The sequence below is a fragment of the Telopea speciosissima genome, chromosome 8 (genome assembly GCF_018873765.1).
Source record: "Telopea speciosissima isolate NSW1024214 ecotype Mountain lineage chromosome 8, Tspe_v1, whole genome shotgun sequence".
Lineage (NCBI taxonomy): Eukaryota > Viridiplantae > Streptophyta > Magnoliopsida > Proteales > Proteaceae > Telopea > Telopea speciosissima.
Genome location: NC_057923.1, coordinates 59,204,333 through 59,225,002, shown reverse-complemented (window position 1 = coordinate 59,225,002; position 20,670 = coordinate 59,204,333). Strand labels below are relative to the sequence as shown.

At 38.6% G+C, this 20,670-nt stretch overlaps 1 protein-coding gene across 2 annotated transcripts; it reads right to left on the bottom strand.

Moving 5' to 3' along the window:
- Positions 1-3,050: 3,050 nt before the first annotated feature.
- Positions 3,051-19,742, bottom strand: LOC122672745 (chromatin-remodeling ATPase INO80). Of its 2 annotated transcripts, XM_043870222.1 has the most exons (22): positions 19,315-19,742; positions 18,962-19,049; positions 17,809-18,689; positions 17,521-17,721; positions 17,295-17,405; positions 14,524-14,951; positions 14,310-14,418; positions 14,144-14,224; positions 13,884-14,056; positions 13,183-13,308; positions 12,421-12,582; positions 12,259-12,316; positions 10,475-10,705; positions 10,189-10,335; positions 8,058-8,621; positions 7,716-7,973; positions 7,528-7,635; positions 5,782-5,876; positions 5,466-5,622; positions 4,375-4,572; positions 3,971-4,117; positions 3,051-3,829 (listed from the first exon to the last, which is right to left on the bottom strand). In XM_043870222.1, exons 1-22 carry the CDS (start codon positions 19,372-19,374, stop codon positions 3,503-3,505), a joined length of 4,710 nt encoding a protein of 1,569 aa, XP_043726157.1. In that variant the 5' UTR covers positions 19,375-19,742; the 3' UTR covers positions 3,051-3,502. The 2 variants fall into 2 exon arrangements, with proteins under 2 accessions (XP_043726157.1, XP_043726158.1); XM_043870223.1 differs by lacking the exon at positions 18,962-19,049.
- Between the last annotated feature and the right edge of the window lie 928 nt (positions 19,743-20,670).

Below are 20,670 nucleotides of genomic sequence, written 5' to 3'. Positions count from 1 at the left end.
ACCCAACAAAGAATCAGAATCCATTGGCTGCCATCATTTTTTTTCAAACTCTTTGGAATCGATTGTCGGCTGTGGTGCAAAGAAAAGTGGAGCAGAAAAAATAGAAGAAGATTAGGAAGAAGAAGAGGAAACCCGAGCGGAGAAGAAGATGGGGAGGAAATTGTGCGGACATTGGTGACATCGGCCATGACTGTGCTCAGCTTCTTTGTTCTTCAAAACCCAGATAAACGGAAATGATAATAGAAAAACATGAGTTGCAGTGATGACTGTGCTCAGATCGCCGGAGAAGAAAGAAATAGGTGGAGGAAGATGACAATGGAAATTTGGTTTTGGGAGAGATGGGTTTGGGCTATGGTTATCTCTCATAAGAGTAAAAGGGTCAATGTCAATTACTAAAGGGTAAAATAGGGTTTTAGAAAAATTTAACTACAATTAACGTTTTACATTTGACAGTAGGCATTTATTTGTAAGTCGTCCAAATTCCAAGTGGGTGCATGTTAAAAGTGAAACTATTTCGGGTGGTTTGATATTATTTCAAACTCCTGGGGGTGCATGTAATTTACTCAAAAAACAACAATACATTGATCACATCAAGGGAAACTTGTAAGTTGGGAAGTGTGTCGTTTGGTAGCAGGTGTTGTCTCTATTTCCAATTTGCATCCTTTAGGATGCGCTGCCCGTCCTGTGTCGTGTTGTGCAAACACAGGGCTGCATGCAATAATTGCCTTATTTTTTACCTGAGCGCCTTATCCAAGTGAGGGTAGCATACATAACTGTGTCTGTGCAGCATGATGCAGGACGGGCAGCGTGTCATAGACGATCCAGATCCGTCTATTTCTTTTTTCCCCCCCTTTGAAATAACTCTATGACTCTCCTGTCTGATGCCTTGTTCCATGATCCCATTGATGCTGCCTATTGTAACAAGTAAAGTGTACTGCACAGGAGCGGCGTGCCCATCCCTCTCCCTTACCATATATATAAAATGGAAGCATGAAATAAGGCTAGCTACGTCACTCCTTGTCTCAGAAGTGTCAAAATAAAAAATGATATATATCATCACCTAAACTTTAGAGAACAAATTAGATTGTAATTTTGGAGCACCGGCCATCTTTCTTTACCAGGATGAACAACATTAATCAATTCCGTTCATCACTATAGTTATCCAAGTCTGTCCATATTTTTGTGGTGACATAGGAGAAAGAAAAGCATGAAGCATGCTATGCCTCCGTAAATCTATAGGGGGTAACAAAATATGGGGAAAGAGAACATTACTTGAGCGTGTATAGTGTACTATTCATGCATCGGCATGTAAAATGATCGTCGCACCCCAATGAAAAGACGTAAAATGCGATCATTTTGTGTGCCTCTGTGTCTGGGCAGATATATTTGGTTTGCCCCTCTCGGCTGATCTTTTTAGAAGAAGGATCATTGTCGATGCAAGAGAGTGTTACAGAAATTGAAGGTGGGATAAGAGTGTAGGACAAGCCGGCAGGGAGATGGGAGAGATGACAGAGATGAGTCCAGCGACCAACGAGTGCACTTTCCAATGGGGGAGAGGTGGGTTCAGAGAGATAGAATTGGGAGAGAAAACAATGAATCCAGAAAAGACGCTTGCCTCAAGTTCAACCAGGGAAGACGGAGTTTGTCGGAGAAAGGGAGAAGAGAAGAGAAAGAGAAAATGGGTTTTTAGCCGAGGAGGTGACGATGGAATATGGGGGAAGGCAAGGGTTTAGTCGGGTCGGGTTCCTACAAACGAACGAGAGGGTGAGATAGAAATCGGTTAAAATGAGGATTTAAAACCCTGACCGTTGGATATATATATTTCCAGGTGTTAGCATCTTAGGGGGTTGCTGGACGGTCCAGCTTCCGCCACGGCTGGACAGGATATTTTGAAATTTTGACAACAGATTACTTAGATTTGAGTAGTCTCAACTTGACAGTCCAGCCACTTTGAACGGCGCTATTCCAGGTCTCTTCGATGGAGCTCTTCCGCGTCTCTTCGAACGGCAGCTCTTCTAAGTTTCAATTTTTCACGATTTTTTTGTTTCTCAAGATTCATGCCCTTTTATACCTCAGCTCAATTTTTGTTTCATGAGGTGAAATCTCAAGATTTCATTTTTTATTCTAAAATGATGAATCTTTAGATTTTGTAAATTTTTGGAAGGTAATTCATTTTTTCAACCAAATGATTTTTTTAAATCAAATTCATGTATTTAGAGAATTACATCCTAAAGAATTAAGCAACCAAACACGGTGTAAGGTAATCCATTGCATCTCTATTGCTGGACTCGGACTCAGAGTGTGCGACTGTGTCTTGAAGTGACATGAAAGAGATGGAGGGGCCTAATGGATAAATGGGTATTGGAAGTATTCCCCTCGAAGTGTCAATTACGTGCGCTTGAAGCTCGTAGAAGGAAGAAAAGAGAACGAATTGTGGTTTGGTTACCCAAGAGAAGGCTTCTAGCAGCAGTGTAGGTAATTGAGTCAAACTCAAAGTAACCATCACAGATAAGGATTAGGTGATCCACAGAAAGCAATGTATAATACTCAGCAAGGGACATATCTTTGAGTAGAGTATATATCACACACAAGGTCAACATTAATACAATAGTTAACAACCCATTTATATACGATCGATGTGTAGATCGAAGGGCAGCTATTATGTTATTTAAATCATGTGTCTACTTTGCTTCTATGAGTTGTGGACTTTCAAGGGACTTGCTAGCACCAAAGGCCAGAGGTTTCTTGCAGGATGTGCAACAAACTAGGGCAAAAATGTTCAAAAGAATAGAGATTTTTCTTACTTGATTTATTTCCCGAAGCCTTTTTCGTAGTTCACTGTAAGTGGTGCCACCACATCTATAAGCCATGCTTCACTGCTGTTTATTAAGAACTTCCCAAGGGTTTTCATTATTTGTGTTCAAAGTTCAACCAGGACAGAGACTACTTTGCACTGCATTAAGGGTGGAAATGGGTTGGCTCCAGGGTTGCGACGTTAATTGCTAAAGAAATATTAAAAGCAACTAATCAGAGAGTGAATGAAAAATTATAATCTTAACCAAACTTTCTATTAGTCTGCTCCTGACACTCGATACTTTATACAGGGCTTCTTCATCACTGCTTCACTTTCCCTTTTAGCAGCTACATCATCTGATATACATTGTGTTTACAGCCGAAAGAATGACAAAACTAGAGAGAGAGAGAGAGAGAGGATTAATGACCCTCCTGTACATATTTCCTGGTGAAAATTAAGTGATGCCGAACCTGTAGATTTGGCAACCATGCTGCAGAGAACAAGTATTCAAAATATTATTGTACAGCTTCTCCGCTTGCCTTCATGCTTTGATATGGGGGTATCGCAGTCCAACCCAACCAGAAAAAGCCTCAAATCGTTTTCAATATCATTTCCGTCAAGCTAGGGAAAGCGAGGCCCACCACTTGGATCAATTCATCCAGAAAACCTTCAACAATTTCAATTTGCCTTAATTTTCCCTACTTACTTTCAGGTAGGTGAATGGTTAGAAGGTGAGATCTCCTCCAAGGCTCTGATACCGGCATCAACAGAATTATATGCATGAGGGTATTCTGTAGGCTCTGGGGTCACTGTGCCAGGTGCAGTATATGCTGGTTCAATGTTCTCATTTATGCTCTTCTTCGGTCTCTTTGGCCTCTTGGGCTTATGCTGTTGTAAGTCTCTGTTCTGGACGGAATTATCTAGCTCATAGTCGATTGAGTGGGGTTCATCCAACCCCATGAAAGAATCACTGGTTTTTGGGGCTTTCTGAGACCGCGCTTTTGGAGGAGTCTGCTTGTCTGAGCTTGCTTTCCTCTGAAAACAAACAACTAGTGTAAGCTATGCTCAAATGGCAGTGTGGAAGTCAACAGAAGTTGGTAACCTCCATAGCAACTGCTGTCAAAATTAGAAAATCTGCATGGTGAAAAATAAAAAGAGAGGAAAAGAATTGTAGACCTTATTACTAGCATTGCCACTCTCCGGATCAGGAGTAACTTCATAGCCAGAATCCTGAATATTTGCAAAATCTTCCCAAGATGCATCCCCCTCAGCATCCAGCCGTATGCCCTTTGTTGCACGTTTCTTCTTCTGTCGTTCCTTAACCTAGTATACCAGAATTAATAAGAATAACTAGTATAAAATCTGTTCTCTCTATAAACCAAACCTTGAACGAGCGCCATGTGGCCCTTTTTTTTGGGGGGGTGGGGGGGTGGGGGATGGGGAGGTAGAGACTTAAAAATAATAATAATAATAATAACCCACCGGAAAATGGGAATGGGAGTAAAAGATCCAAAAAACTAAATTGCTAAAATATTGTGAGTTTATTTTTTGAAAGGGAGAAAACAAGAAGAAGAAAGCACCTGCAATGGAGCTTCTCTCAGTTTCTGCTCCAATTGAGCATCATCAAGAAGTAAGGAAACGACATCCTCAGGAGCCAGGAGGTCACCTTGAACATGGCCACCTGTCATAACCAACTGCTGTACAGTATTTTTCTGACTTGCTCTTTGCAAAATTTTCTCTTCAACCGTTTCTTTACAAATCAAACGGTATACAGTGACCTGCACATCAAAAGTAATCTTTCAGATTGCAAAAAAGGCATTTCCTCCCAGAAACTGAGTGGCCCCCACAAATTTTAGAAGGTAAATGGGCCCTGCCCCTACCCGGGGGGTGGGGGGGGAGAGAGTTAAAGGCGACTCATTGCCATCCCCAACCTCCCACACCCCACCCACAAAGAAAAGGGGGAAAAAACCCAGCTATATGGACTAGAAAACCTGATGTATCACTTCATAAAGGGCCTAGACAAGTACCAAAATTTTCCCAGATCTAACTCCTCACATGCCATTTTTTCTTGGAGCAAAGGAAATATGTGTAAATTGGTTGCTTGGTTTTGTGCTGATACATTTTTGCTCTTTTTATTAATAGCATTATTGAGTCATTCCAGTAAAACTAACCAGGTCAGGATGAACAATAATTAATTAAGTGTGTATTAACCAAACCCATGAGAGTATAAGATAATTATCTCTTACCTTACTCAAACTTAGTAAAGAATCCAGTAAAAATTACAGAAAAAAAGCATAAATTGCAAAAACTCAGATAACTATCAAAATTTAACGCATACCATCAGAAAATGCCAAAAGGATGAAGCATAGACTCTCTATCCATTAAAGAATGTTTAATTCCAGAACTACATAGTTTTATACTCGATTGATTATCAGTACTAAAACATCTCGTATACAAACAAGCATCTTGGAGAGTGCAAGCTGGAGGCCTAGTGTTGCTTTCTATAGCAAAATATGCAGCTTTCCAACTTAAAAGCCACATTGAAGAATGGGAGCACAAAAACACAACACAAACATGTGGCAAAAGTTTTGGAAATGGTCAAATGTCAACGGAGTCATGTTCTAGCAGTAAACATCAGTATTTTAGCCTGAATGAATGACAGCTAACTAACCTCCTTGGTCTGACCAAGACGATGAGCTCTGTCCATTGCCTGTAGATCCAAGGTTGGATTCCAATCACTTTCATAAAATATAACAGTATCAGCAGCTGTTAAGTTAATACCCAGTCCACCAGCTCGGGTACTCAGCAAAAACACAAAAATGTCACCCCTGCAAAACAAGAGAATAATAGATCCAGTTAATGCTATCTCATAAAAGTTCTCATGGGCCATGGCATTATTTTTCATAACAAAGAAAATGTATCTTAAAAAAGCAGATTGGAACAAAACCACAAGGCAACAACCAAAATAGGTTGAAAGAAATGCCTACCGGTGCTGGAAATCTCTGACCATGTCACGTCGATCCATTATAGTTGAAGACCCATCAAGTCGAAGATACCTGTACTTCCTATAATTCATGTAGTCCTGCAAAAAAAATAAATCAATCAGCTTTAAAACCTATTCTGATAATGATTAAGAGTTTGTGAAAATGAAATGAGAAGGAATTGCTTGTTGCCGGTTTCCTCAAAATTTGGACAATACTAAGGCTTTGAAGTAAGGATGTTGCTGTGACATGGTCAGAGCTTTCCAGCACCGGTAGGCATTTCTTTCAACCTATTTTGATTGTTGCCTTGTGGTTTTGTTCTAATCAGCTTTTGTAAGATACATTTTCTCTGTGTTATGAAAAATACTAAGGCTTTGAATTTGGACAATATTAAGGCCTAAAATGATCATAGGAGAAGCGGTGAGGAAGGATTTGCAGAGCCTAGGACCTGTGCCAAGTATGACCTCAGATAGAGCCTATTGGAGGGCAAGGATCCATGTAACAGACCCCATATAGCTGAAATTCTCCTGTGGTGCAGGGTTGTGCCTCTTTCCTCTTACAATCTTTCATCTTTCTTTTTCTTATTTTATTTCCATCTCTCATTTGGCATTTTCTTTTTTTCATTTCTCTTCTCTTTCCCCATCCCTCTTTTCCCTTCTTTTCTTTCCTTTTTTTTTTGTTTGGTTAGAACTCAGTTTTCCTCATCTGGTTTTGTTTGAATCCATGTAGCCGACCCCATTAAGTTGGGATAAGGCGGAGTTTGTTGTTGTAAGGCTTTAAAGAAACTCTTATGATGAGCTGCATTTTAGTAAGGAAACATTCTCAAGCAGTACTCCGTTCAGGAAGATAAGATATTCTCATTCAAAAATTATTATGCCATCTCAACCTTTCTGATCCCACACCTGTTTGAGGTTTTAGACATTTCAGATCTAATACCAACAGGGAAATATGTAAGCCAGCCTTATAAGGTAACCATATTAGCCAAGTCATACTTCTCTTAGTGAGACAGCAAGATATTAGGGTCTAACGAGTCCTACTCTAGAACTGGACTTTAAACCATCACCATATCAGCTCATTGTCAGAGCTGATAAGCTTTGTATATGGAGGGTTTTCTTCTCTATTATGGATAAACTTGCATCTGAAGATTTATGTCTACATCTCATACAGTGTAAGATGAGGTATCTTTGAATAGCTTGCTTTTACAACCATTGAAGTAATTGTAACATTTCTAAAAAAAAATTGAAACAAATGGAAGAATATGACACAGTTATACATTACTTTTACAAATTATTTGGAAATGTTTTCTATATGATGTTGAGGTTGATTGAACCAAGTGTGCCAGGTAATCAAGGCAAGTTGCAAATTGGCATGCCCCATTACACTACTTTTACAAATCATTTGGATATGTTTCCTATGTTGTGTTAAAGATGATTGAACCAAGTAGGCTAGGTAACCACGCAAGTTGCAAACTAGACGTGACTCATCATTCTAATGTTAACGGTAAAATTGGTGCAATGGTAAACATCCTCCATGGAATATTGTCCCAATGAAGTATTAATGTCTTGGACAAAGTAGAGTATGCTAGAAGTCCCTAGAATTGGGAGGAGACAAATCATTACAGTGCAAATTCATGGTACAGATTTTTTTGAAGCCTAATTATGGACTAGAGACCAAATGATAATTTCTGCAGCATGCTGAGTTGTCACAGAAACCAAATTAACCAACAAAGTGAATGGAAAGCACCAGAAATACCTCAAGAATATTCAACATCTTAGTCATTTGGGCAAACAAGAGCACACGGTGGTTTTCAGCTCGCAACCGCTTCAATAAAATATCAAGCGTTTGAAGCTTCCCTGAGTCCTGGATAAGAATGAGGCAAAGTCTTTACTTATTCCATTTAACATACATTAAATGAAATAGAAAGGAGCAAATAGCTTTACCGTAAGCATCTTTGCAGGGTCAAAGGGTTGCATGGGTGGAGATGACCCAAATATCTTGTATGTGAGCTGAAGAATGGGCCGGCTGACAGGTATCTCTGAGTCAATCTCTTGTATCAAATTATGAGGACCACTAGGCTCTCTAGGTCCATTACACTGTGACGTGCGTGCAAACCCGAAGAATAGCCGTTTCACCCAAGGGTTGTGTAGTTCTTCGAGCATTTCGTATGCAAAGTTTCTATTGGAGCAGTGGGCATTAATCTGTCAAGAAAAAGTATTAAAGATAAAGATAATTAAACAGCTTAAACTTTCTCTGTAATACATAACAAATTAAATAAAGCTTACTGGAGGAGCTCTGGCTCGTGGGATGAAAGCATATGTTGATTGAAGAAGCCTGGTGTTGGATACAAGCCTATCCTGATGAGAAACAACTAATGCTTCATATGGGGCATCACCAGGACCAGTTGCAAGCTTCCTTCTGAGTAAATTAGACTCAGATCTAGTTGGCATCAGTAACATCCTTGTAACAGCTCTCACTTTCCCACTATCAAGCTGACGGTCCTGAAGATCATCACCCTCAGATTCCATGAACACGTCTAAGAGTTCATCTAAGAATTGTTGATCCCACCTCAAAATGGAAAACAACAGCTTTTCCATAAATGAACCTTTTGCCAGAAATGCAACCTCTCCAGGGGACAAATCCATCAAATGGGTAAAACCAAATGTCCCGCTGTTAACAGGGGAAGACCCATCTGAGCTTCTAGCATATGGGAGTACAGATTTATAAATATTTATGGGGGAGAATATATTGAAAAGTTTCTCAAATGATTCTCTTTGGACACCATGATTGAATACCGAGGAAGGCATTTCAGCACTTTGAACAATTTCTTGATGGAACAGCTTTGGTACCTGAAGTTGCATGATTCAACCAGGTGTTAGAAAAATTCTAATGTATTCTACAACTCCTAAAAGCAAATTCAATCGCTTTTGCTTTGGCTATCCTATACAAAATTACCAAGTTCGTAGATAACTTTGTTTTTATTGTAGCAATTTTATGAATGTTTTCTCAAGAAAATCTTTGATTGTGAGATACTACAATCTAATTTTATCTACCATGCTTGAAATGCATTAGGTCATCTTCTATGAAATGGCATGATTATCCCCATCTTTGTTCCTTATCTAGGTTAAGTCCTATCATATTTAGAAGAAACTCTTAATTACAACATCCTGTGCTGTAATTTTTTTAGTCACTTTATTAAGGTTTACAGTTTACTTGCATTTGGTCATCTACAATTAGATAATAGAAGTATCTTTAAACTTTTATTGTATTAAATTGAAGAATGAATACTTACAGAATAAAATGTGAACTATTAGGACATTCATGTACTTATATCTATAATGGGCTTGGTAATTCATTACGAAAAGTTCAAATCATCCCTAAACTTATACTATGTTAAACTAAAGAATAAATACTTCCAAAAGGAATGAATGTAATTTATAAGTAAGATTTATCAATTACTATGAAATGCCTAGATTGCCACTAAGCTTAGAGTAAAAGTACTAGGAAAAAACCTTTCATTGTTATACCCTTTGAGGCCAATAGAGTTTAAATTCAATGTAAGATATCAGAATTAACATCCAAGTCTCCTATATATATAAAGTTTTCGTAGAATAATATCCCATAAATAACATTATGGCAAGGTCTTTCCAGACCAGCAGGTCTAGAGGGTATCCCTAGAGCAACACCCAAATTTTTGCCACATGGAAGGTGATATGACAATTTTAACCATATGGTAATGCTATAAATTGGTGATGTGACAAATTTCAGAAGCAACTGCACTCTCCTACTGGGACACTGTCGCATGGATGTCCACATATCATCTCACACCCTCTTGGGGAGTCCTGAATTTTTCAATAATCACTTGGTAAACTTTGTTCTGGCTGAAACTTGACATGTACGCAGTGACTCTGCTGTCAACCAGTCACAAAATATCAGCCCTACCAACTTTGCCATGTGCCAGAATTGGGTACCGGTCTAGAGATAATCCTTCAGACCTGCCAGACTTAAAAAACCCTTTGTTTTCATCTTTACAAATCAAGGAAGTCAATGTCTTATGTATACCCAATTACTTGATTATATGATACACTCAACCTTGATTAGGTAGTAGGAGTATGAGAATGGAAAAAGTTAGCAAGAGTAAGGACCAATTTTGTACCTGATTAATGATAAAATCAAGCCCATGCTATGTTTTATCTTGCCGATTAATATAAAGATGTTGGATTCTCATGCAATTTTTAGTCTTAAAAGGAATTTATTTATATTCTTTTTCACCAATAAGATACTTTTTACGCCTAACAACTAGTATATCACTAATGTCCAATGCATGTACCAAGCCTAGTATAAATGAAAAGTAATATGCAACCAAAATGTGTTGATTATAACAAAAATGAAAGTTAATCAGTCTTTAGGAATTACCATGTACGTTATGGGATTCCGACCTCCAGCATAGTGTATGTCCTCCAACTCCCCAAAGGGAGGAGGAAGAAGAGAATTTGGGATCTCTCCGAAGTAAAGATATGAGCTTCCCTCATTCCTTTCAAACAACTCTGGATGGTTGCAGACCTGCCATTATACAAGGAATTGTTCACTGTTTGCAGGTGAGAAGTTAAAAGCAAACAACAAATACTAAAGAAAAATTTTGAACACAAGACTACGTTCATTTCTACCACATTCCCAGCAGGAGAATACTGAAAACCTATACCTTCCTCAGCTGGATGACGATATTCATCAAGTTCAGAATTTTCTTCTCATTAAGATGACCTCGTCTGCCATCAAACAACTCAGCAAGAGATATCTTATTCTTTATAGCTTGATAGAAAGCCTGTTGCCGAGAACTCAACTTGCAGTGCACTGTGACCTCCTTTTTCCCAGTCATCTCAGTTATCACATCTTTTTTAACTCGTCGCAACATAAAGGGCTTCAGAACTGCATGCTGTCAGAAGGAAAAACCAGCATTAAATACAGGCTGGAAGCTCTTCTTCAAGCTTCTAAAGGTGGTAACCATCAGAGACCAAGTAGGCTAAACATATATCCCCTTTTTTTATAATGATGCAAAAACAAAATATGCCATTTCAGTTGGGCTCCGTTTGTTTCGAAGTAAACACAACAACAACAACAACAAAGCCTTTTCCCAACTAAATGGGGTTGGTTACATGGATCCCGAAAGTAACATATATTAATAATATAAAAAAGAGAAGGCTGACGCAACAATGACACAAACTCTAGGGCATCGACCCGACTTAGCAACATACCACATCATAACTTCGTTTGTTTCGAAGTAAAATGGTCAGTAAATTTTGTTTTACCGTAAAATTAGATTTTTCGTTGTTTGTTTTGCAATTTGGAAGACCTCAGTTTTACCTACTTTGTTTGGATCCATGTAGCCGACCCCATTAAGTTGGGATTAGGCTGAATTTGTTGTTGTTGTTTTGCAATTTGGAAAATTTTCAGAGGGGAAAATTTTATATGGGAGCATATATTTTCCAGAAAACATGCTGACAAATTTATGGCCAACATGGAAGTAAAATGTTCCCCGCAAATGACTCGCACGATTGCAACACTTTCGCTCAGTTCATGTCTGCAAAACCAAAGTCGCCCTTCACTCCTAAACTCCAACTCACCATTGCTCCATGCATCTCTTTGTAATGATCTGAACTTATAAGTTCTATGGAAACAGAAACTATATTTTACGACTCTCAGCAGTCAGTGTTGCAAGAAAGGAAACGGTTGGAGAGTCAAATTACGGGAATTCTGAAGAAAGGAACCACCATTAAGGAAGCTACATTAAAAGAGAAACTCAGAGAGAGAGAAAAAAGCTAGGGCTTCAAGACGAGCTCAAATGAGTTACATGTGAAGGTAGAGAGATTACCGAGAGAGAGAGAGAGAAGGGATATCTAGGGTTCTTGAATTTTCCAACTGATTTATTGGTGTAAGTTGTAACAGTGTTCTTTTCACTTTGTACAAGTGGTGTATTGTTAGCTATTATCTGGAATTTTTTTTTTTGGGGGGAAATATTTCTAATTCTGTTGCTGGTGTTTTCTTTATATTTCTAATTCTGTTTTGTTAATTATATGCTATTATGCTCTTAGTTAATTGATTTGTTTTTTTTTTATTTTTTATGAATATGCTTCTTTATAAGTTTATGTCCTAGACTTTGTTCATTATTTGTTGGTTTTCTCATATTAGATCATTGCTAGCATAATTATACCATATTGCATTAATACGATTCTTGATGTAACATATAAGTAAAATTCTATCATTGTTAAAATGGTATTTGGTGATTTGTTATACTAGTCTACTAGATATAATGGATACATAAAAAAATTAAGACGTCTGGGTCACCTAGGCGATGACACAATGCCTAGGCAGACGCCTTGTCACCTAAGTGTGTAGGAGGCCCTCAAACGCCTTGGGTCACCTAGCTCTTTGACAACTATGAACCAAACAGCATAGGTTCCTCATTTCTTCGGATATTGCTGCACTTACCAATCTGTTGAGCTGGTGTTCATTTAAAGTCCCTCCATGCTCTGCATGATTCTCAATGCTGATAACATGACAAAACACAGAAAGTTACTAGTGAATGAACATGAGAGCATAAAAGCACAAATGAGTCTAAAACAAATAACAGACTACCAGAAATATGCATACCCTTTTGAAAACCACTCATTGAACTGTTCATGGCTGTCAAATAAGGTGGGCATTATGAAATGAAGAAGGGCCCACAGCTCTGCCATGTTATTCTGAACGGGTGTACCAGTCAAAAGTAAGCGGTTTCTACAGTTGAAACTGAGCAATGTCTTCCACCTTATACTGCAAAACCAAAATATTCATCAGAACCATGAAAAAGAACATATCACATCAATGAACATGAACTGTATGCAGTCTATGCGATGATAGTCTTTCAGGAAACTGTGAAGGGACATGGTATTTTCATGAGTATTTATATAATAACATGTATGGTTAACTCTTAACAGTATAACCATTTATATTTAAACACATACTGTGAATATTTGATCAATATAAATCCATCGAACTTAGCAATTTGCTATTTGAATTTTTAATACAAATGGACCTCAGGGAAGAAACACATTCCCTTCAAAGTCGATCATCTGCTCTTTGACACCTTCGACATTTTTAAGAGTATAACCCAATCTTTCCAACTTCTCTCTAAGCAAATTGTGATTCTCCGGATTCAACGGTAGGTTGTGGAGTCGGGTTGGAGTTTATTACCAACCACATCCTCTCCTAAGAGTGGATTTGGAGAGTAGAGAAATCTAATTTCCAGAATTAGGAAATGGAAAAGAGTACACATGCATCCAAATAAAACATCCATCCTCATGGAAGTATTAATCGAATAAACCAAATACTCCAATATATTCAGGAGATTATCAATTTGGAGACAACTAATACCTGTTAGAACTTTTAATTGCCTGTGCTTCATCCAACACCATATATTGCCATTTTACACGCCGGAAATACTTCTCATCCGAGACAAGCAGTTGGTAGCTGGTTATCAATATGTGGAATCCAGAGTCCCTGGCAAAAATGAGAAAACTACATCAGCCACAATCCAGGACAAACACAACGTACAGTATTGACCATTGAGCAAACTACACTGATCAAGGATTCAAGTAGTTGCTGGCAAGAAAGAATAGCACAAGATTGACAGAGATCAAAAGGACTCATGGAAGATACTCTCGAACTTAATCTTAATATAGCTCATGGGCATCTTGAATTTCATGCATTAAGGGTGACTTAGAGAGAAAAGGGGACACATAAAAAGCATTTTGGGTCTACTGGGGATAAATTATTCTAATGAGGCAGAAACCAAAATCTCTTCTGCAAGGAATTTCATCTTTTTTTCAAAAATGTAGCAAACTTCATCGATGGTGGGATTTGAGTATGTATCAGATCCACGGACTTTCTTGTCGTTTGAAATAGTAAATTATCACAAAATCAATGTTTGAATAAGCAAGTGCAACAAAAGAACAGTTACTGGTGAGTCACCATTCCCTGCAAACCCTTCTTGAGTATCTTCAAAATTTTCTGTCAATAAAATTCATGCGGTTACCCAGAACAAAGCAAAGGAAATGTAGCTGTAGAAGATTTACCTTCTATAAAGACGCTTTGGATTGATGTTCTTTCTAAGAATCTGCCTCTCCTGAAGTCCACCCCAGTATGGAAGTGTTCTTAAGTCAGGGCAGAAACGACTAATTTCATCAGCCCAGTTGTTCAAGACAGAAGCAGGTGCGACAACCAGGAAGGGTCCCCATATATTTTTCTCCTGCACAGAACAGCCAATTCCTGTAATTAAAGAGGTACCTAGAATAGTAATTTCATGAGCAGACACCATTAAAGAAGGATCAATCACCTCAGCTAAATGAGCCAAGAACGCCATAGCTTGGATGGTCTTTCCCAGTCCCATCTCATCAGCAAGGATACCATTCAAACCCTGCAACAGAAAACATTCTGATCTTCATAACCAAACAGAAACTTGTTTGGCAAAATGCAAGTTTATTTAGAGATTGCCTAAGAACCTGCTCATAACAATTGACCAGCCATTGCAGACCCTTTAACTGATATTCCTTAAGGGAACCTTTAAATAACTCTGGCGTCTGCACTGATGATGTTACAGGCATAGTAGAACTGAAACATGAAAAGCAATGTTAAAGATCAGAACTGGACTGATTGAAGAAGATATCACCATCATCTTAATATTGCCCATGAAATATATATACACATAAAACTCACGGATGAAGTAGATCTATGTTACTAGATCCTGCAATTGAAGAGTCCTTTGTCTGCCCTTCAGTTTCTGCTGCTTCACGTAGTTTTTGGCATTCACTATCAAAAGCACTAGTTATCTTCTTTTGCTGGGAGACTGCCAGTTGAGCAGCTCTGAGAGCCTCCAGTCTCAATTCGGCCTCCTCAGGATCTTCTTCCCCAGGCTTAACATCTGAGGTACTCAGAGAGAAATCTTGGTTATTTGGTTCTCCATCACTCACAGGTAATGCTTCTGATGATTGTGGAGTTGCTTTGTTCTGCATGAAATGACTGTAGAGCTCTGTTTGTGATAATAGGAAATTCAGTCTCTGTTGTTGTCTTTTCGCTTCACGGAGCTCCTCCTCACGCTTCATAGCTTCTGCAGCTTCTTTTTCTTCTCTCTTCCTAATCTCAGCCTGCAAGAAGAGACTTTGCCTTGACCAAATTCTGATATTTTAAAGATAGGATGCTTTCCTTTTAAATGCTTACTCAAATGCTATTTATGTCAACCCCTCCCCCCAAAGAGCAGGAAAAAAGAAGCTTTCTTAAACTTCAAAACCACTCCATTTTAAGAGTAGTTGCATATATCTAGTACATTTTAAGGATTCATCGATACACTCAAATAAAAGGATACGCAGGTTCTGCTGTTCGCCAATATTCTTCGCGCACTAGTGAATTAGTTTTGATATATAACAACATATAAAAGTTGGTTCCTTTTATTGAATGACCACAGAATAAATTGGGTTCACAGTATCCAACTCCTAAAATAATAGCAAATCACGCTGATGCATCTCTTGGTATTTAAGTTATAAAGAAAGCACTAGTCTGCCTGCTGTGAGGAAAAAATCCATATACAAACATCATTCTAATTCTGCATGTGCATCCTAAATCCAGACTGTTCATTTCTCAGGGCCATAACCCAAAAGGAAGACTTGGTAAAAGCCCTGATTATAAAGACTTTTCTACTACCAGTTAACTATGTTCTCCAAGTTTTAGTTTTAGATTTGTCATTAGGAGCTGATGGGCAACAATTATCAGGGTGCTCAACTGTTACTACGATGGAGGCTAACAATAGAGAATACTTAAACACCCCCTCGGGCAACACAGCTCACAACTTTTATCATATCCTACCAGAAATGTGATTCAACATGGTTATCTCAAACAGAAGCCTTCATATAGAATAAAATTACGAGCACTACAAATTGGTAGGGCTACGAACCGCACAAATCACTCTTCTTCCCACTGACATGTGGACCTTAAAAATAGTGAAAATGAAATTTGTAAAGCTGACATGTAGGTGGGAGGCGTGGTTCAGCGAGTTCGTACTGGCTCCTGGTTCATAGTGGTAGCTCCCTTCATAATAGGATTTGGTCACATTAGTTGCACACACACACACATATTTTCCAGAGACCTTCCATTATTATTGTCAAATAAACCTTTTTTTAGGGAAAATTATGCGTACACCGCCTGTACTGTGTCTAAAGTAATAATAAATCCGGAGTTTCACAAAACGCACTTGCACCCCCTCTACTTTTCAAAAAATACAAAATTAACAGTCCGTTAGCAAGTAAACATTAAGTGATGATGTGGGCTTTAAAGTTTAAACTGGACATGAAATGACTGTTTTACCCTTCCTCCCTTTCCTTCTCCCTTGGTATTTTAAAGCCCTACATTGCCCCTGGTACCCTCCCCTCTTCTACCGTATTCCACTCCCACGGTCAGATTTGAACTGGAGCATTCACCCACCTGCCAGAGTGTTCCAGTGAAGCCACACAATCCTGGTGTGAGGATGACCCACCCATTCTTTCGCTTCCCTCTTCTCTCACAGTCATAGCAATAGACTGTGCTGATGAAAATACTGCAGCTCACTTCGCACATCCCAAACGAACCCATTATTCTCTTCTGTTGAACTTTGAATGAAGTATGTGAGAGTCTGCGTTTCTTTTGGACTCCAGAAATATGAGGACTCGAAGGGTTTGGTAGTTGCGTAAGCCAAGTGGGTAGAGGATAGGGGTCGGGCTTTGAGGCCCTTTCAGAAAAATTTGTTCATGTAATTGGTTAGACGTACATTTGTAGAATTTTTTTTTTCCTGCAATGAATAGATGTTTCTTCTCTTTTGTTTCATTCACTCACTCCTTCACGGCTTCTTCTTGTTTTTCCTTCTCTCCTTCTAATGGTTTCGTCCCTGTGCTTTTGTCTAGAGATTTTGGTCCTGATTAATGAATCCTATCTAAAAAATAACAATTCTGTCAATTTTTCAATGTTCTTCAAACAGGGTTAAATAAGTCAGGGGATATTGAAGTTTCAAGAATACAGACTTCTCTATTTCATTCTACTGTCAAGAGATGAAGAATTTGAAGTCCTGCAATGTAGGGTTTTTAAAATACCAAGGGAGAAGGAAAGGAGGAAGGGTAAAACAATCATTTCATGTTCAATTTAAAGCCCACGTCATTATTTAACGTTTACTTGCTAACGGACTGTTAATTTTTTTATTTTTTGAAAAATAGAGGTGGTGTACAAGTGCGTTATTTGAAACTTCGGATTTATTACTTTAGGCAAAGTACAAGGGGTGTACGCGTAATATTATCCTTTTTATGGTTCTTACTCTTTTCTAATGACTTCTTCTTCTTCTTCTTTTTGTGTGGGGGGGTCGTTTTGGTAGAAAGTGTCCAGATATGCCAAACCTATTAATATATAATTGATAACCCAATATGTCAAAATATGGCCAAGGTAAATTCACGAAGCAAATGAACACATACCTGCTCCTTATCTACCCTTTTCCAAAATACCAGCATATCTCTAGCCAATTTCCTAGTGCGGATCGCTGCTCCCCTCATCAATTTAAGAGACCTGCTCACCTTCAATTTTACCTGGAAAAGAAATCAACTATTAGTATAAACATACAAAATAAAATAGTTTACCTAAAAATGTAAGAGAACAAGCTTGCTAACATCTATGCCTAGAAACTCATATAACAGTACTTGCCTCTCTTTGACAAATTTCTGAGAACCTCTTAGCATCAGTTAATTGTTTCCTATGGAAATTAGTGAAAAATCTGTGATGCTTTGGTATATCTCTTCTCACAATGTTCACCCAGACTTTCCCAACCTTTTCCATCTCCTCTTTCTCAATCGAAGCAGGATCTTTCTTCACTATTTGCTTCTTGGGTAGCCTACGTTCAATAATCTGCACCAGAGAGCAAAAATACTGAATAAAAAAATAACCAAAATGGACCTGTCATCTCAATAATTAAAACTCAAAGCAGATACTGACCTCATACGTGTCTCCTTTCTCCAAGACCTTCACATAGTAAACTTGCAAGGTACCTCCGTCAGACAAAATAGACCTTTGTATACCTCCAGCTGCCCCCTCAGGGATGGAGGAATTCAAACCAGTGTCACTGACTTGTAGGTCAAACTTTTGAACTGAATTATTGGCTGATAAGGCCTTTAATCTTGCTTGAAGGGATTCATACTGCGGCTGAGGCTCACCCATTCCACCTCGGTTTTGAAGACCAAATGTTCTATCAGAAGCCATCATCGCAGCTAGGGATCCCAAATCCAGTGTACCCTTTAAATAATATTCGTCCACCCGGATATCCAAGAAGCTCGGCAAATTCAGAGATGTAGCAAGCTTATCATAAGTTGGAGGAATCCTATAAGTGATGCCCTCCCCAATATCCAAATAACCAGAATCAAATGAGGAAGTGAACCTATCATTCCCATATTCTGATGTGAAATCTGTATCATAGTGGCTCCCATGCTTAATAGGACTAATTTCCCTAAGATACTCTGATGGTGTTTCCACACCATGTAACACTCTATCCTCATTCCCTGACTTCCGGCCTTTGGAGATGAGATTACGTTTTGGAAGTGGCATTTTTATTCTGGTGGCCGCCGGATTTGATGAAGTCTCTTTGAACCTCACCCTTCGGTACTTCTGAATGTGTTCCCCCAGCATTGATCGGTAGTGCTCCTCCGTAATGTGGTTCCTATACCCGCTGTCTTCGTCCTCGTCGTTACTTTCGGCGTCTCTCCTGGCAGAAGAATTTGAACCAGCCTCAGCGTCGAAGTACCGCCGCTTCTTCTTGCGGCCTAATTCTGATGACCTCCGTAACAGAACTCCATTCCCACTGTCCACCATTACTTCTTTACCTGTTAAATTACAACCAGAGAACCAACAATGTACATAATTCACAATTGCCCAACCCAAATCTTCCCCACTAGCTCAACTGGGGAACTCAAAAGACAGCATTCTAACTAATAAGTATTAGGACAGTAGAATGAAGATGTGCAAAATGTAAAATGTTGTCAAGCCTAAATCCAACTGGGTAGTCGTAATTTCCACTCAAAGTCAGAATAAACGTCTAAAAAATATGAAAAGAACTAGAAACCAAAAAAACAAATCTCGATACAAAAGTGCCTACCTTGGCTACCTCTGCTCTCATCCTGACTACTATTGCCATAATTATCAAAATCATCATCTTGTTGAGGAAGTTGAAAGTTCATCAAAGACTACAATACAACAACCCAAAAACAAAAAACAAAAACAAAAAATACATAAAATAAACCTCAAATTCATCAATAACATGTAAACAGAAATTTAAAAAACGAACATAAGAATAGACCCATCTCATTGAAACCCACCAAAAAGGAAATTCAAAACCTAATCTCTACTCCAAAAACCAAAACATAATCTTTTCAAAACCCAAATACCTCGTTCAGATCAGGAAGCAAAACGAACCCATCTAACAAATTAAGAGACACCCATACCACTAACCTCAAGATTGAAGAGATTGGAGTATGAATATCCGTTCTTTGAGTGACGCTTGTTCTCCATATGTTAAGTTAGGGTTTGCAGGCTCTGATAAAGGAAGTAAGGAACCCCAAAAACAAAAACTCGAATTTCCTAGAAAGCATAGAAGAGGAAGCTTGTGAATTATTATTATTAGTAGGCAATCATAAAACAAGATGAGCCCTTTGATTATGTGAACAAGGTTGATAGAGAGGTGATGAGGGTGCGCAGGATAAGTATGAATACGAAAAATTAAGGAAGATGAGAAGAGACGGAAAAGAGAAGAATCGAAGAGACAGACGGTAACAGGAAAGCATCTTGTACGTGCTAACGTGAGCCAATGGGGTTATGTTCATTAACGTGTTCTCATTGTTCCATTTGTTCCTCCCCATCGCCTCCCAGAGCTCGAGACTGCTCGCAGACTGTGAAGGAAAGCTTTTTCAAAAAATATCGCGGGAGTACGATTGGCTACTGTAGTCCACTGGTTCGGGGAATTTTTGACCGTTGTTTTCTTTCATAATTTGGGCTACCAATTGATTCCCACCGATCGGATGGTTTTGATCTACGTTTATGGAAGTGGGTCCAATAAGGACGATGAACCCTCACTACCATTTAGAATCTAGTGAAAATTTTCCAAGTCCCAAGTCGTCGTGAAAAGTATGGAATAAGGATCTACAGACTATACGTTCTGAGAAAATTCGAGTCTAACAAAACATTTTTTTCATTTTAGAGAGTCCATGAAAAACAGAAAACAACAGTCAACTGGTTAAAATTATATTAAAAAAAAAAAAAAAGGGCAAGAGATCACTGTGTGGCCTGTAGCCCCTGCATCAGCGCATGGACCAATGAGAACGCATGTAGAGGCATGAACACTGATGCCATTTTTTGTTTTCATGGAGGGTAGAGTGGTAGTTTCACACACTTTGATGCACTTTTGTGTTCAAGTGCAGGAACTGTGCCAGCCACACGACCAGGTAACCTTCTTTTTTCCCAAGACCTAAATCAACTAGGTCAGCCTAGAGTGAACTAAACCCATATCTGAATGGTTTTAGGTTGAAGCTTATGGAACTCGAGGAAATTAAAACAATATCGGACCAATCGAACCTGATAAAAAACAATGAGGCTGGTCTGATGATAACCCAATATGAAACCGAAAACACACACAAAAAAAAAATCAGAAATTTTCCATTGAGCTTCTTATGTATACAGGTAAAACCGAAAATTGGATTGGACTGGACCAAACCCAATAGTAGCTCGATTATAAACCGATAACAAAAAACTGATAAGAAAGCGGACCAATCCAAAACTGATCAAAGCTGAAACTTCGTTAACAGTTTGGTT